The 15,443-nt window shown below is 36.3% G+C and overlaps 1 protein-coding gene across 1 annotated transcript; it reads left to right on the forward strand.

Annotated features, from left to right (window-relative positions):
* Positions 1–690: 690 nt before the first annotated feature.
* Positions 691–11,503, forward strand: LOC139693970 (leucine-rich repeat and WD repeat-containing protein 1-like). Its single transcript, XM_071592338.1, has 6 exons — positions 691–949; positions 1,031–1,173; positions 1,247–1,473; positions 4,682–4,916; positions 5,348–5,649; positions 10,914–11,503. Exons 1-6 carry the CDS (start codon positions 794–796, stop codon positions 11,264–11,266), a joined length of 1,416 nt encoding a protein of 471 aa, XP_071448439.1. The 5' UTR covers positions 691–793; the 3' UTR covers positions 11,267–11,503.
* The last annotated feature ends 3,940 nt before the right edge of the window (positions 11,504–15,443 follow it).

Consider the following 15,443-nt stretch of genomic DNA (forward strand, 5'->3'; position numbering starts at 1 on the left):
ATGAATATTATCATAACGTAATCATGTATGAAATAGACGTGCTTTACTGGTTTGGTCTTGTCATGAGGAGTAGAGCAGAATCACCAAGCTAGTATAAGAGAAGAATAAAAGGTTCGTGAAAATATGAGTTAGATTGAGAAAGTCAAGCGATGAAGACTCTGAATGAGGAATTTAAAGTCTCGCAGGCCGAAGAGCATGTCTGAAAAATGTATGAATTCGACGAAGACGAAAGGAGAATGTAGAGGCCGCGTAGCATGGAAGAAACTAGTAAGTGATAGAAAATTTGCTGGAAAACCGGATGGCGTTTTTAAGATTGTACCTATGCCAAAAAGGAACGGATTGAAGAGTCGTATTTGAAGCAGATCCTCAATAAAGATCCCCATTTTGTCTTCGCGGATATCCCTTCGCTATTTTCATTGGCTCTGAAATATAGCTAAGGATCCATAGTCCATTCAGCTTTTGAGTATCACAAGAGATTTTGACGATTGTGTCAAATCAGAATTCTTATCACATTATTCTCTCTATTTTAGCAGTAAATAACAGTATCTCAGTCATCATGAACGATTAACACCAAAAGGAGATTCAAGCTACCGTTTTTAATATATCGATTGATCGTTATCGTATCAAATCGAAAATATCGATCCATCATCTCTAATCAATTTCGTCATTCAATTGCACTAATGGCGGGAAGTGAAGTGATGTCGGTTGTGCACTGCTGTGTTTACATTTTACTGCTCGTATAAATTAATTTGTAAATTCTTACCTTCATATTTCCCATCTAATATCATTCATAATGAAAAGAAAATTGACGTATGGTGGTGAAGACCAAGAACTAAGTGATTCGGACAGTCGTACGCCGGCAATTCACTATGGCAATAAACTTTTTGAACCTATTCATTTTCTTCGATGTCATTCAAAGAAAAATGATCCCGCTGACGTACAGACTCAGGTACAATATGAGGCAATATTTTTGTGCCTATTCGATCCATTTATGGGTTTCGATGTTATTTTATGGTTTTTTTACTTGAAGGTTTGGCAATGTGCTTTTGAGCCTGATATGAATTCTCCCGGACATAATACGAATCTGGTTGCGACTTGCGGTGGAAATAGTGTATGCTTGATAGATGCAGTTACAGGAGGAGTAGTTAAAAAATTTTATTCGGAACAGTCTTCGTAAGCAATAAATGAAGTGCCCGTGTTGTCCATGATAGCTGAGAAATTCTAACAACATTCCTCCTTTTGTCAGGGTGTTACTTTTCTCACTGGCGTGGACGACAATGCATCCCGGTGGTGGACGAAGGTGCAACATCCTTGCAGTTGGTGGTTCTAAGTGTTACCTTCAACTTATTCTTCCCAGTAAAAGCTGCTCACTTTTGTCGTCAACCACGTTCTTAAACTCAATTGGTTTTAATAAAATGAAGGATCACATTTCGTGTATGGGCTTCCACCCATCAAGGCGGAACGTTCTCTTTTGTAAGTAATAATTAGTCCAAGTATGCATTTGTCATTATAATAGTGGAAATAATGTGTAGGCGGCAATGTATATATAAACTTAAGACATGGCCAAGAAAAATCTGGATGCCTGCAGTGGGAGAGAGACCATTTTGCCATGTCGGTGGGAAACATACATATTATACCCACTCCTTTATATTATTTTTAAGAGAGAAACAAAGGCTTAGTAGAAACTTGTTAGTTCAATGAATAATAATGTCCTCAATTAATGTTCTATGGTTTCAGGCTCTACTTCGTGAAAATCCTTGATTACTTAAAAATAAACTTTGTATTTTTTCCCTTAAAACTTGATTGCAGTAGTATCTGTTGCAATGTATTGATGACATCGTATGTGTTGCCAATGGTGGAAACTGGCTGTAGTGTATTAAAGTTTAACGTGAAAAATACAAAGTTTGCATATTCTGTGATTTCCTTAATGGTTTATTTCTTGATGCATGAGATTTTCTCCATCTATGACTTGCCACCTTAGTACCGCAGCAACAATTTTACAAGTCGGGGATATCGTATTATACTCAAGTACCTAACATAAGAAATAATGAACAAAATTGAATGTTAGCATTGAAATTATAAATTTTATATGCTGTTTTTTATCTGGCTTTATAAGGCCAATGAAAATGTCTTCTTCCTGTTAGTCATAGGTCACCAAAGCATAGTTTGCCTTAGAAATTCATATTGTATTAAATGTCTGATATTGAATGTCTTCCAGTGGAGATCAAGTTGATTTAAGTGGCCGTTTATTTTTGGTCCTTAATTTGCATTCTATCACTTACCTTGTGCATTCCTCAATATAAAGAATTTTACTTGAATTTATTTCCTGTGGAATATTGCTGGGAATATCATAATAAGCAGGAGTGATAGTCCATTGGGTAAAGCACTGGGATAAGTTATACAAAGTGGCCAGGTTCAATTCCAGGTGTTGCTTTTGAGCACCCTCAGATTCACCCGAGCCATGTAAATTTTTAATACCAGATCTTGCTGTGAAACCACAGACAGCTCAGGGAAAGAACGGGCCCCTTGACTCTGACGTGTAAATTTGCACTGTATAGGCCTTGGCATTAGGTAATCTCTACCCTCGCCTATCAAACCAAACTTTTGAGTTGGTTACTGTGGTTGATTTATTTTCATTAGAACAGTATCATATGGAATAAGAAAGTTGGCGGAATGAAAATATGATTTTTGTTGCATGTTGCATTGATTTTAAAGATGCTCTTCTTAGAATTAATTCTTATTATGAATACCAGTTGATACCAAGGAGATTTTATTCAATTCTTGATACCACTGGATGGAGGCTGGCCTTGACAGACAGTATTTAACTTATTCCATTTCATTTAGGTTAAGTTTTAGCCCGGTAAAAGCAGGGGCACTATTGTTGACTGGGTGGATGGGTCTTCTTTTTCGATCAAATTTAAGAAATACGCATCATTATCTCTAATAATAAAGGTAAAAACACAAGGTAATTAAACTAAATAATTTATTGAGATGCCTATGGTTTCAATGTTGTCTCACCTGGGTATTTGTGTTCCAAATTCCTTTTTACCTTTGTAATTGGAATTCCACTAAAAAGCCTGAGAGTTACCTTCGTAGGTATTTCTTGACCATTCAGCTATAGTTTTCTAAAGATTAAAGAATAATGGCCACATTCATCAAATCTCCAACCTATGCATATCCTCTAGCCTATTGACCACGTGTCCTACCCTTGCAAGACTGTGCCCTGTATCAAAAATTATATTGTGCAGTGACCTAGTTCATCTCATGACTTTACTTCTCTGCCCCTCTCCATTTAAAACCCTTCCTTAATATGTGAAGTGGCTGGCTTACCTGCTCTAATTCACCTCCTCCAGCATTAAGGGGATCAGGATTGGGGCGGCTATGTCGATGATATGGTGTGTGGCTATCGTACTGGCTTCCCACCCAGAGGGCCCGGGTTCAAATCCCAGTGGTGTTGAATATTTTTCAGAGGTATCTCGATCCCTACTTGAGGTGCTTTGTGGAGGGCACTTTGAGTTAGTACGCCGTCCATCGGAAGGGAGGTTAAGCTGTGGACCCCTTGGCACCTTTTGTAAAGAGTAGGCTAATGCCGACGCCGGGTTTCTCTCCACCCTTCATCCTTTCCTGTCCATCCCCTATGGTGCAAATGACCTCAGCAGTCGGTTGCCTCCCCTAAATACTACTACTACTTCCAGCATTAATGTTCACCTTGGCTTTCCGGTTTTCAGAACCTCATTAACATCATTGCGCTGTGGCTAATTTTCATTCCTTCGCCTATTGCACGGACTCAGTAATGTGTTCTGCAATCATTGAAATCCTGTGGCAGAAATCTTGAGAGAAATGAATTTAGGTTTGCAGAAATATGAAACTGTTGTCATTAGGATAAATGTAGGTATGAGTAAAGGAAGGAGTGAAGAGTGATTACTGTGAGAGATTAAAGGAAATATTGAGAAGTACTTTGTGTTCTTTGATTCTAATCTGGAAATAACTGCCCATTGGCCTCGTATAAATAGACAAACAATTTGATTTTAAATTGATAAATACTGTATTTAGCATAGTTTTAAGTATGGCCCTTTTATATAAGACTGGGTGGATGTGATGGAAGTACGTTGCCAAGCTTGGAACTTGTAAGAATCCAGATAGTTATAAATGTTTTCCCTGTCAATATTGTTTTCACCAGATGTTGATGATATTCATAAAATCTAGTCATATTAAAAAATCAAACCTTAATGCGGAAAAATACATTATCTTAAAAAAAGAGGTGTATACATTTTGTGATGCCATTTTATTAAGTTGCAGCCTCCTCAGTGAGTTAAACTTGCTGTCACACTTGATGCTAGACTTTTCTTATACACTTCTGTAACCTTAGGAGAATTGAACCTCTTTATTGTTTTAGTTTAATTCATCAAAAAAAACCTACATGTTGTCCTTGTATATCTCTTGTAGTGTTTGATGTTATATGTAAGTTTCTTCACTACTTTAATGAAAATCTACAAATCAGAGAAGTAAAAAACATGGTCTACTTCCCCCCATTTTTCTCATTTTTTACTCCATTTAATGTGCATAATCATTCTACAATTTCCATAATCTCCTAGGCTTCCGAATGATTATGGTAACCAAGATATTTCTATCGATCATTTTCTGTGCGAACAGAGTAATATATTGTAGATATTTGTTTCAGGTGGAGGGAGCAGTGGGTTCATTGCTGCATTGGATATTGCCCAATGCCATCCATGGAGTGATTCCCCTGAGCCAAAATTACCTCAGCTACTACTATCAGTGTTCACGCATTCAGAGGTTTTCTCCCTGTCTTTCTCAAAGAATGCAAACATTTTATTGTCTGGGTGCAACTCTGGACTTTTTGGATGGGTCATGGATGAAATCAAATGGGAAAAAAATGTTCAACCTCACCAAAGGTAGTTTTACTTTTGCCCCTAGTAGAATCATTTGCTTAATCTTAGGGCTTTCATTTTAAGTCATTCACTTGTAAACTTATTTAGGTCGTTTTATAAAGTAAAAGTTGATCAGGATAAAGAATTAATAATCGTATAGATACATTAAACTGTGAAAGTGAATAACCTGCTTTGATCATTCATATATACCTATCTTGATAAAAATCCCTTTCAGAGCTGACCAAGTCAAAAGAATTGATTGGTAAAGATATGAATGACTGTGGTCAAAGACACTTCTTAGTCAAGAAATATTTAGTCTCATGAGCAATATAGGATAGAAATGATAAAATACAGCATAAATGATATTGCTAGCTCATTGGCTATTGGAAATGTGTGTGTGTATTATTTATTATTATTGAATGTCTAATACTCATTAATGTATTATCTTCTATTAGGAGACTTAGTTCCATTGAGTTTGAGTTGCCAGAGATGACAGATGAAAAATTAGCTGAAATGGACAGTGATGACAACAATCTTGTCGATTCAGTGGTGTGCATTCCAGAGAGCACTTTGGTGGCCACAAAGTGTGCACTCCGAGGAGTTATATACATTTGGGATGTAAAGGCTACACTTGAAAATTCAGCCATTTCTTATAAAAAGTCAGACTTCAAAGGAGCCAGATTAAAGATTTCTCCTGTGAAATATTTACGCTGGAGTGACACTGATGACTACTTCATGGCAATGGGCTGCTCGCCTGGTATGTTTTTTTTTTATTTCAACAGGTGAAGATGTTTAATTAATTTGTGCTGCAATGTACAAAAAACTATTTCGTGACAGATTCGGAACTGCTATCAAATGCTGTTATGTATTTCAAATTTGTTTGACTGATTTCAAATTTGAGTAGTTTTTGCCTAAGGCTGTTACGCGTACTTGGCATCTTCCTACTTCCAAATATATCATCCAAAAGTAAATATTTAATTTGTCATCAATTTAATATGTCATCATTAGGGCCTGGATAAATTAATTTTCATGATCTTTCTTGTGGTTAGTGAAAATTCAGGGTTGACCACAAATTTGCCATTTTCCCCATGATTTTTGAATTTTTTCTTCATTTTAAGTTAATGGTGGTAAAAAATCAGTGTAAAAAATAGTTGTAATTGTAAATACTGCCATAATCATAGCATGAAGTTATCAAATAAGTAGTAAGCCTTGTGATGTAAATAGGGTGGCCTATCATGTAGTGACTGATTCATTTCAGAGACTTAATTATGTAAGAACAAGAGACAAGCCCATTCTTGCTCCTATCAGTATTGAAAAACAAAACTTACTATGTATCACCTGCATGGCAGCTAGAAAATAGCAAAGAGAAAGTTGGGAGGCTTTTGCTCGCTAATTGGCAACCATACCAAAAGTAGAGCAATGGGTAACTTGGAAGTTTTAGCCCCGAGTAGGTCCAGGTCTTGACAATGACAGGAAATTAGGGATTAGAATGAATTATGATGTTTCATGGGTGATCAGTGAATAATGACTGGTTTTCTTTATCTAATCTGGAGTTTATTCATTGTCCACTTCCAAGACAAAATCAAATTATTTGTATTTTAATTTGGAAATATTTTTCATCTGGCTGGATCTAGTTCAACCTGAAAACTATATTGACTTGTAGGAAAAAAAGATTGAAATTTTTGGTGACATTATCAAACACCATTTCATCGAACAGCTTCTCATAAGGGGCAACATAGCATTGAAATGAGATTGGCAAAAATGGAAAAATCAGACTTTAAGTACATACTTATTTACCATGAAGCCAAATATGGTTGAGCAACATTTCATGCATTCAGCTTTTTACTCATTTTATCCCTCTTTTAACATGGGCAATGAAAAATTACCCTGTGTGTGTTTCATCTATGAAATAATAGCTGTATCAAATAGTTTATTTTAACAATGGCAAATGATTCTTATAATTTAATGACTCGAGGGATATTTAGCTTATATTGGTATCAGGTCTTAGTTAACACATACTGGCACTTTTGGAGGAATGAAGTCTTTCTTTGGTCTTTTGAGTTAATGTATATATAAAGTGTATTTCCCGGTTAATTTTTCCCGTACTGTTTTTATTGCATAATTGTAAAATGAATGATAAAAATATTTTATTTGTTCTTTTTGCAAACTAATACATCTACATAATTTTGAACAAATGGATGCCACAATTAATTTGCCGTCTACCCCCTTATGTTGTACTGTAGTCTGTATGTACAAGGGTGTTTTGAAAAGTAAGGTCTCCTATTTTTTTCATGAAAAATTATATTTATTCTCAACTTTGTGTACATCGTAGGAAAGGCTGAGCATTTAGCTGTTTTTAGTCACTTGGACGATCAATCTTTTTTTGCATCCTTGTAAACAGCTTTTTAATATCGGCATCATACCTTTCTCCCGCTGCGTCGCATAGCCAACTGACGACTAGCCGACTGACTTCTCCGATATTAATTCATCGCCATTTTACTTGAGTGATACCATATTAAATTATGGTTTTAACAGTTGCATTTTTCACTATCAGTCACCTCTGACATGATGCTCATTAGATAATGCACAGTGTGCTGCTGTGACATTAAAAAAAAATTTTTTTACTGCTGTGACATAATATTTTCACCATTTGTAATTCTCCCTTTAAGTTTTTCGATAAAAAATCAATACAACTGGCATTTTGAGTGTTTTCTAGCACTAAATGAATGATCATTGGTTAAAAACATAAAAATTGGTAAATTTATGAATTATCATAGCATTAATAATAGTACATCAATGCTGTCATACCTGTTTCAATATCTGTTAATTGCATGAGCTTAAAATCATCATGCATCCTTCGGCTATCCAATACTCAGATTTTCATAGAATGTACAATTGCATATGTGTAACTAAGATCTAGGTCTCAAATGATTATTCAAACTAATTATAAATATGTAATCATTATGCTCATTTATTTTTTAAATGTATCTTGTTATACCCTCCCATGGACTGCAACCTTGGCGTGGTGGAAGGGCTTGTGCATGCTAATGACCCCTAGAGTTGTGCTGACAGGAGCAATAATAATTGCTCCTGGTAGGGTCACCCATGCCAGATAGGTTGAAGGTTAGGAGCCAGATAAAAGGTAGTCCAAGCAGCATCTGTTCCTCAGTGAGGTGGCTGCTAAGTTGTCTGACCCCAGTGGGGAGGCCAATGAGTGATGGTGTCACATCAAAAACACTATAAAGGAAGGAAGTGGGAAACCACCTCAATTATTATTCCCAAGAATATAATGATAGGCAATATAGAAAATATGAGTCTTGGCAACTAAGGGACTCGGTCTAATCTGCTGTGTGTGGTGCCTGACAGTGGGAGAGGCATGCTTCCACAGTCGTCATTCAAGTAACCCCTGCAAAAGAAATCTGACAACAGCTGGATAGAAGAAGGAGAAGAAAGAAAGAAAAGAAGAAAAAATTAGTTAGATTAGGAACTTGGAATGTCAGGAGAACGTTGAGGACAGGAAAATTAGACAATATTAAGCATGAGACGGAAAGAGGAAATATAGATATTTTAGGTTTCAGCAAGGTGAGATGGAAGGACAGCGGGGATTACCGGAGTGATAGTTATAGAATAATATACAGCGGCGGGGACGAGAGCCTACGAGGGGTTGCCATAATATTAAATAAAGAGGTAGGTATAATTGTAGTAAACAAAGAACAAGCAACGGATTGACTATTACAAGTAGAGATAAAAGCAGAACCGATGAACTTGGTTATTATTCAGGTATACATACCACTGAGCAACTATACGGAGGAAGAGGTGTTAGAGTTAGATGACATGTTCGTGTGTGTTCCGGCAGGGAAGCATTTGATAGTGATTGGGGATTGGAATGCGATGATATGCGAAGGAGGAGATGGTGACGAGGTGGGGAACTACGGTTTAGGCACAAGGAATGACCACGAGGAGAAACCAATTGAGTTGTGTAGGCAACAGGGGTTAGTCATCACCAACGCTTGGTTTAGACACCACAAAAGGCGTCAATATATATGGAAACTGCCAGTTGACTCAGAAAGGTATCTGTAGGATTATATTATGGTTAGGCACAGGTTTAGGAACAGTGTCATAACAGTGTTATCAATTGGCATGGCTTCCCGTTAGCAGATGTGGACACTGACCACAATTTGGTTGATATGAAGTGTAGAGTCCGTATCAAAAAGACAAGACAGGGGCGGCGGGTTACACAATGGAATGTAGAAGCATTAAGTGTATTGACAAGGAAGGAGTATCAGCAGGCTATAGAGAGAACCATGGATGAGGGTCAAGGAAATCATGGATGAGTACTATCCAGGAAATATTACAATGCATCAAAAAAGGAATATCGAAAGCTGCGAAAGAAACTGTAGCAACCATAAATGGGAAAAGGACCAGGAAACCATGGATCACGGATGAGATGATTGCAAAGACAGATGAGAAAAGAAAAGGAAAGATTGTAAACGCAGAGCTAGGCAGAAGGAAGTACAAAGAGTTAAATAATGAATTGAGACGGGCAACAAATAAAACAAAAGAAGCATGGTGGAAGACAGTGCAAGGATATGGAAAGTTTGCAGAAGGGTGATATTGGCGTGCTCTACAGCAAAGTTAAATTACTATCAGGAAGTAAGAAGGGAAGATCGGCATTAACAGAGATGAGTCGGATAATATAATGGTTGACACAGAAAAGATCCAAGATAGATGGGAGGAATATATAGAAGAACTGTTTGGAAAAGAGCTTAGGCTAACAAGGTTAGACATGGAAAGAGAACATGATGTAGAGGAAGATAGCTTAGGTCCAGGCATACTTGACGATGAGGTACAAAGAGCATTAAGGGAGATTAAATCAAATAAGTCCGTGGGGTGGACAAAATGCCTGCGGAACTGCTAAAAGGTTTAGGAAAATGTGGAAGGATGAGACCATATGAACTGATTCGTAGTATCTATGAAGAAGGAATCCAAAAACAAAAAGAATAGAGAGTAGGGTAAATGATTGTTTAGGGGATGATCAGTTTGGGTTTAGGAAGGGGAGAGGCATGCATGATGCCATTGCACTAATGAGATAACTAATCGAGAGGAATATAGAATACAATCAGGACATATTTGCCTTTATCATAGATTGCAAAAAGGCAAAATGGGAAAAACTAATGAGTATATTGCAGAAAATAGGAATAGATTGGAGGGAGGCTAGTCTGTAAACTGTACATATCTCAAACTGCTCAGGTACGAGTGGGCCAAATAGGAGAGTCCAAAAAGGCAGTGTCAGGAAGATATGTAAGGCAGGATGTCCATTGTCATAGGTGCTGTTCAACATATATGTGGAGGAAATGATTAAATAGGCATGCGAAGAACTGGAGGTAGGAATGAAAGTCGGAGGGGAATTCGTAAAATCAGTTAAGTTTGCTGGTGACCAAGCTCTAGTTTGTCAGTCAGCCAAGGGGTTGCCAGCATCGCTGGGTGAATTGGAAACTCAATGCGAGAGATATGGGATGAGAATCAATATAAATAAAACAAAGGTTATACTATTTTCCAGAAAGAAAAAGGCTAAGCTTAACATAAAAATAGGAAGGTAAAACCTAGAGTAGGTAGAACAGTTTACGTATCTTGGAAGTGCTTTGGACAAACTTGTTCAAAGTAGTGGGGACGTGAGAGGAAGAATTGCACAAGGCAAAGGGGGTTTCACAAGTAGGAGGGAGTTGATGACAGGGATGTTGAGTAAGAATGTTAATAAAAGACTCGTTAAAACTTTGATGTGGAGCGTAATTATATAAGGCACGGAAATGTGGGAACTGAAGCAGGATGATTGAAGAAGATTGTAGGCTTTTGAAATGTGGATGTGGAGAAGATGGACAGGATGAAGGAAGTACACAGAGATGAAGAGTAGGTTGCTGGATTGTGTTTTGTTAGGAGTTATGAAATATTTATTTGGTAGTTTTGTCCATCCAAAACCTACCTTAACCGGTAGATTACTTAATAATGAAAATCTTGTTACAGATGGCAACTTACTTGGGTGTGGTGATGATGAAGGAGGAGTCTGGTTGTACAACCTTTGCAGTAATGTGGCTGAGCATAAAGCAAAGAGAGCGAAAAAAAATGATGACGATTTGCTGCTGAAGGAACCCTACCAGCGTTTACTTTGGCCCAGTAGTTTGGAAGACCCAGAGGTGCAAAATGCTAGAAAAGTGAAGAGATTAGAAGGTCATGGAGGAGTGATAGACCAAGTTTCAATGTGTGTTACTCAAAGTGGATCTATCCACCTAGCTGCAGTTACAAGTACCAACTTAGTGTGTATTTGGAGAGCTTTTGATGATGAAGGCTTTCAGAGCCGAGATGAATCATCAGACTGAAAAGTTAAAGAGCACCCGAGGAAACTTTTCTTCAGTATTTCTTTCATCAGGGGCATTTTATTTTTAGAAGTGGTCTTTACAGGTAAAGGTCTAAATGTTATACAAGTTGCTAAGATTTTAGCATTAATAATTAACATTTTATATGTAAAACCACCTGATGATGTTGTGGTCTCAGGTATCTAAGAAACCTTAATTGAATCAAGAGGTTACTTGGAACTTTTTAATAAATACAATTAAAAATTGATGAGCACTTATTAAATTAATGCTTGAGTTTCAGACACTTCATTAATGTGAAGGTTATTCAGTGGAATTTTTTTCTTTTGCCTCTTCTTATTGATTTAATTAATTTTAGTTTGGAGCTACAACAAATTTTTCAAGCCATTAATGTAAATTAAAAACCTATTTTTCATGCATTTTAAGATTGAGTTCTTTGTATGTAGAGCATTCAGTATGCACAGAGATTTTACCTAGCTCCACACCTTAAGTGACAGCTCTTTGTTAGGTGATTAAATGTTTTTTTTCTAGACAATAGTTCAGTAACTTCCAATTATTTTCCCTACTCATAATGTGTACCAACATTCCTTTAGGATTGTGTCTTCAATTACTATTAAATTCACAAAACCATAATGGGGTCATGAAAATTAGATGAACACAGAATTAATGAGTATCTATTATATCACTCGGGATATTCAAATTACTGAACAGAATTAAGCTAAATTCAACTGAGTGCACATGCAGCAAAATAAGAATAAAAATTAATGAAAGTATTCGACACACTAATTACAGATGTACAAATATATTGAAGTTAATCAAATTACTAACAAATGCCAAATATTTAATGTTAGTTGAGTTAAAAAAAACTAAAACCTGTAGAAAAACAAAAGGCAACCTTTTTATATGGTTACCTTAATATTAAATCTTGGGGACCTGCAATTGGTATCTTATGTAGATTATAATTCACCTAGCATCAAATTTCTCCCATGCCTTTGGTTTAAATATAATCTTTCTAGAACTGTTTCAAATGTTGTCCATTCCACTATTATCAGTTAATGTAGTCCTTTCTTTCTGTTGTATTTAATTGCTGTAACCACAATTTCATAACTTTTCTTTGCAATTTTGATATTGCTATGCAATGGCTGCATACTCACTTATTATGATGACGGTGACTCAAAATGCCTCTGGCTCTTGAGTTTAAATTTATGAGAAACAGCAAATTCTTCTTAAGTAAAAATGTAGAAATAATAGTAATTGTAGGATGGGTATTGGTTAAAGATATGCTGTTTCTGATGTGACAGTTAAAGGGTGAATTTGTTGTGCATGTTAACTTCTAATGAGATGGCATCATGCTTTTGTTTTGGCATATTGGGGAAAAGAATTGGCATGGGTTAGATGCATAAATGTGGTAGTATCCACTGGTGCACTTGATGAAAACACATCCAGTATGCAAAATTCCATGGTGAAGGGGTTATCATGAATTGGCAGACGTTCTCTACTTTTCTGTTGCTAAGTTTTCATAGCATGGGAGTAAATCATAATGTCAAAATATCTTATTTTAATTATAGTAATGCTTATCTTTAATGGCACTTGTAATGAACTTTTGGTTTTATAAGCTCCATAGTTACTTGGTCTTGAGAACAAGTGCATGGGTTAAGATAATAGATTATAGGAAATGTTGTCCTCTAGGAAGGCATGATAATTCCCTCATCCTCATTTGCATCAATGAAGTTAATATTAACCTAACCAGCAACTTCAGATTTGTCTTCGATTATTCAGCATCTACTGAATTATAAAAAAATAAGTTGACTGTGTGTCTCTTTCTACCAATCCCAACTTTCTACTAATTATTGTCTGGTCTGGTTAAATCTGAAAGATATACCAATTTATCCATTTTCAGGAAAAGATGTACATTCATCTGCACTCCTATTGACTCATTTGCATAGCATAGAAAATTAAGTAAAATACTTAAAGTCATTGTACTTGGTACTAGGGGAAAACACAGGAATATCTATTAATGAAATGCCAAATGAAAGAAACTTGCCTTCATAAAATGAAAAACGAGGGAATATTTCATTGAAATAGTTAAAAGTTTAATTTTGCATTGGTTAAATCTCACCTTGAATACATGTCAGGTATTTGGAATCTTGTGCAAAGGGACTTAATTTCAAGATTTAAAAAGATGCAGTGAAAAGCTGCCTTTATTGTGAAAAAACCTTATAAATGAATGGAAAGCACGAATTTTTGAAAATCTTAGTTTGGGAGCCTCTGGAAGCAGAAATAATATGTGCACTGCTGAAATGTTGCATAGTAGCTAATCATATGAGTTAAATGCTTAGAGAGATATTCAAGCCCAGCCTTTATTGTTGGACACAATTTGTACAAGAAATGACCAAAAATTATCTGCCTGAGGGGCCAATATAAGGAATTATTTTTCCTCATGCAGTTCTTTACTGCTACAGTAAAAAATGATACATATTGCAACTCCAACTACAAAAAAATAAACCTAATGCTATTAATCACCAATTCTCTTGGATGAACCTAACATCCTCCTCTACGTACTCTCATGGCAACTTTTAGGGCATGTTATGGAAGTGGTAATTGAATGGAATAAAGTTACCCTAATTATTAACTCATCTGATCAAATTGAGTAGCTTCAGGCGTGATGTGGTGGAAGTCGAACGTAATGAATAACTGATCAAAGCACTTTTCCACTTGAAAAATTTTTTTTTTATTTTACAACCGGGTTTCGATGTAGACCTGATGAGCATGTAATACATTGAAACCCGGTCGTAAAATAAAAAAAAAATTCAAGTTGAAAAGTGCTTCGATCAGTTATTCAACTTATCTGATGTTTACTTACATGTATCACACTAAATTTTAACATCAAAGAGAGACAAGTAGTTCTGTGACCTGTTTTTGCATGAACATTTGAGATATGGTTAACCCATGTCCTGTTCTACCTTCTGCTACGTTCATGCACTGTAGGAGTTAAATTCAACCCTGCTGCACTCATATTCTGTGTTAATTTCCTCGTAAGTCTTCATTTATTACATTAGAAAAGGAAACATAATTAATATTCTATGAAAAATATTACATATCACTACCAAGGGCCTTTCTGTCCACCAGAAATACACCAAGGATTTTTCTGGCCGCTAAGGACAGAAAAATCCTAAAATTACCAACAAAATAATAAAAAAATCCAGGAGAATTCGCTGTGGAAAATTTTTTTTTATTGTTGCATTCTCATGGTGCACCGGTGCAGTGTAGTAAACTGAAGAGAGGAAAGATCCATCCATAGGGGACACATACATCTGACTTTGTATCTTTCATGAACTCGCTCGTTTCTTGGAGAAAGGAGGGTAGTGGTTTTGTGATATCTTTTAACAAAGCAGAATATGATCTAAACAAACACATCATGACCACTTTCAAATCTAAAAAGTAGATGTAGTTTTGAAGGAATCCAGTAGAGAAGTGTTGATTATGCATTCCAAAAACATTGGTACATATTTTTAATGGATATGTGCATTTTTGGTGTAAGATAATCTGCTGATTTCCTTATTTCATTGTGGGCACATGGAATTCCTGTCAATCCTCTCTCATTTCCCACTGACCCTTTCTGTCTCCTCTTATTACCATTTCCACTCTGCTGCCAGCCCTTGGGGCACCTTTCATTGCTTGCCACAATAGACCATGTAATGAGTGCAGAAGTTTTACATCCAACATGAATGCATGATACTCCGTTATGCTGTCTTTTTTTGTTAAATGTTCAAGAGAGAATATTTCTTACTTTGAACTCTATAGGAAGTAACAAAAAGTGGATGGTGGGGTGGCTTAATAACTGGCTTCCAACCCTGATGATGGATTTATTTGGATTTTTTGGTGGTATCCCGATTCCTATTTGTGGTGCTATGAGGAGAGCCCTTCAAGTGGGGTATGCCATCTGTTGGATGGTTAACTGTGTGACTCCTTGATGCATATTTTTAATAGGTTAATGCCAACACTGGGCTGCTTTCCACCCTCATCCCATTCCCTGATCTTCATGCCCCAACCAAATTACCTTATTAATTGTAAACTATGCTCATGGGCATGGAATGTTAGAAGCTGAGATTAGGCTATCTTAATTTTGGAATGAAGAAAAATGAAGTAGACATGATTGCTTTCACTAAAGTTGGGACTAGTC

The sequence above is a fragment of the Hetaerina americana genome, unplaced genomic scaffold (genome assembly GCF_022747635.1).
Source record: "Hetaerina americana unplaced genomic scaffold, ioHetAmer1.1.p SCAF_5, whole genome shotgun sequence".
NCBI lineage: Eukaryota > Metazoa > Arthropoda > Insecta > Odonata > Calopterygidae > Hetaerina > Hetaerina americana.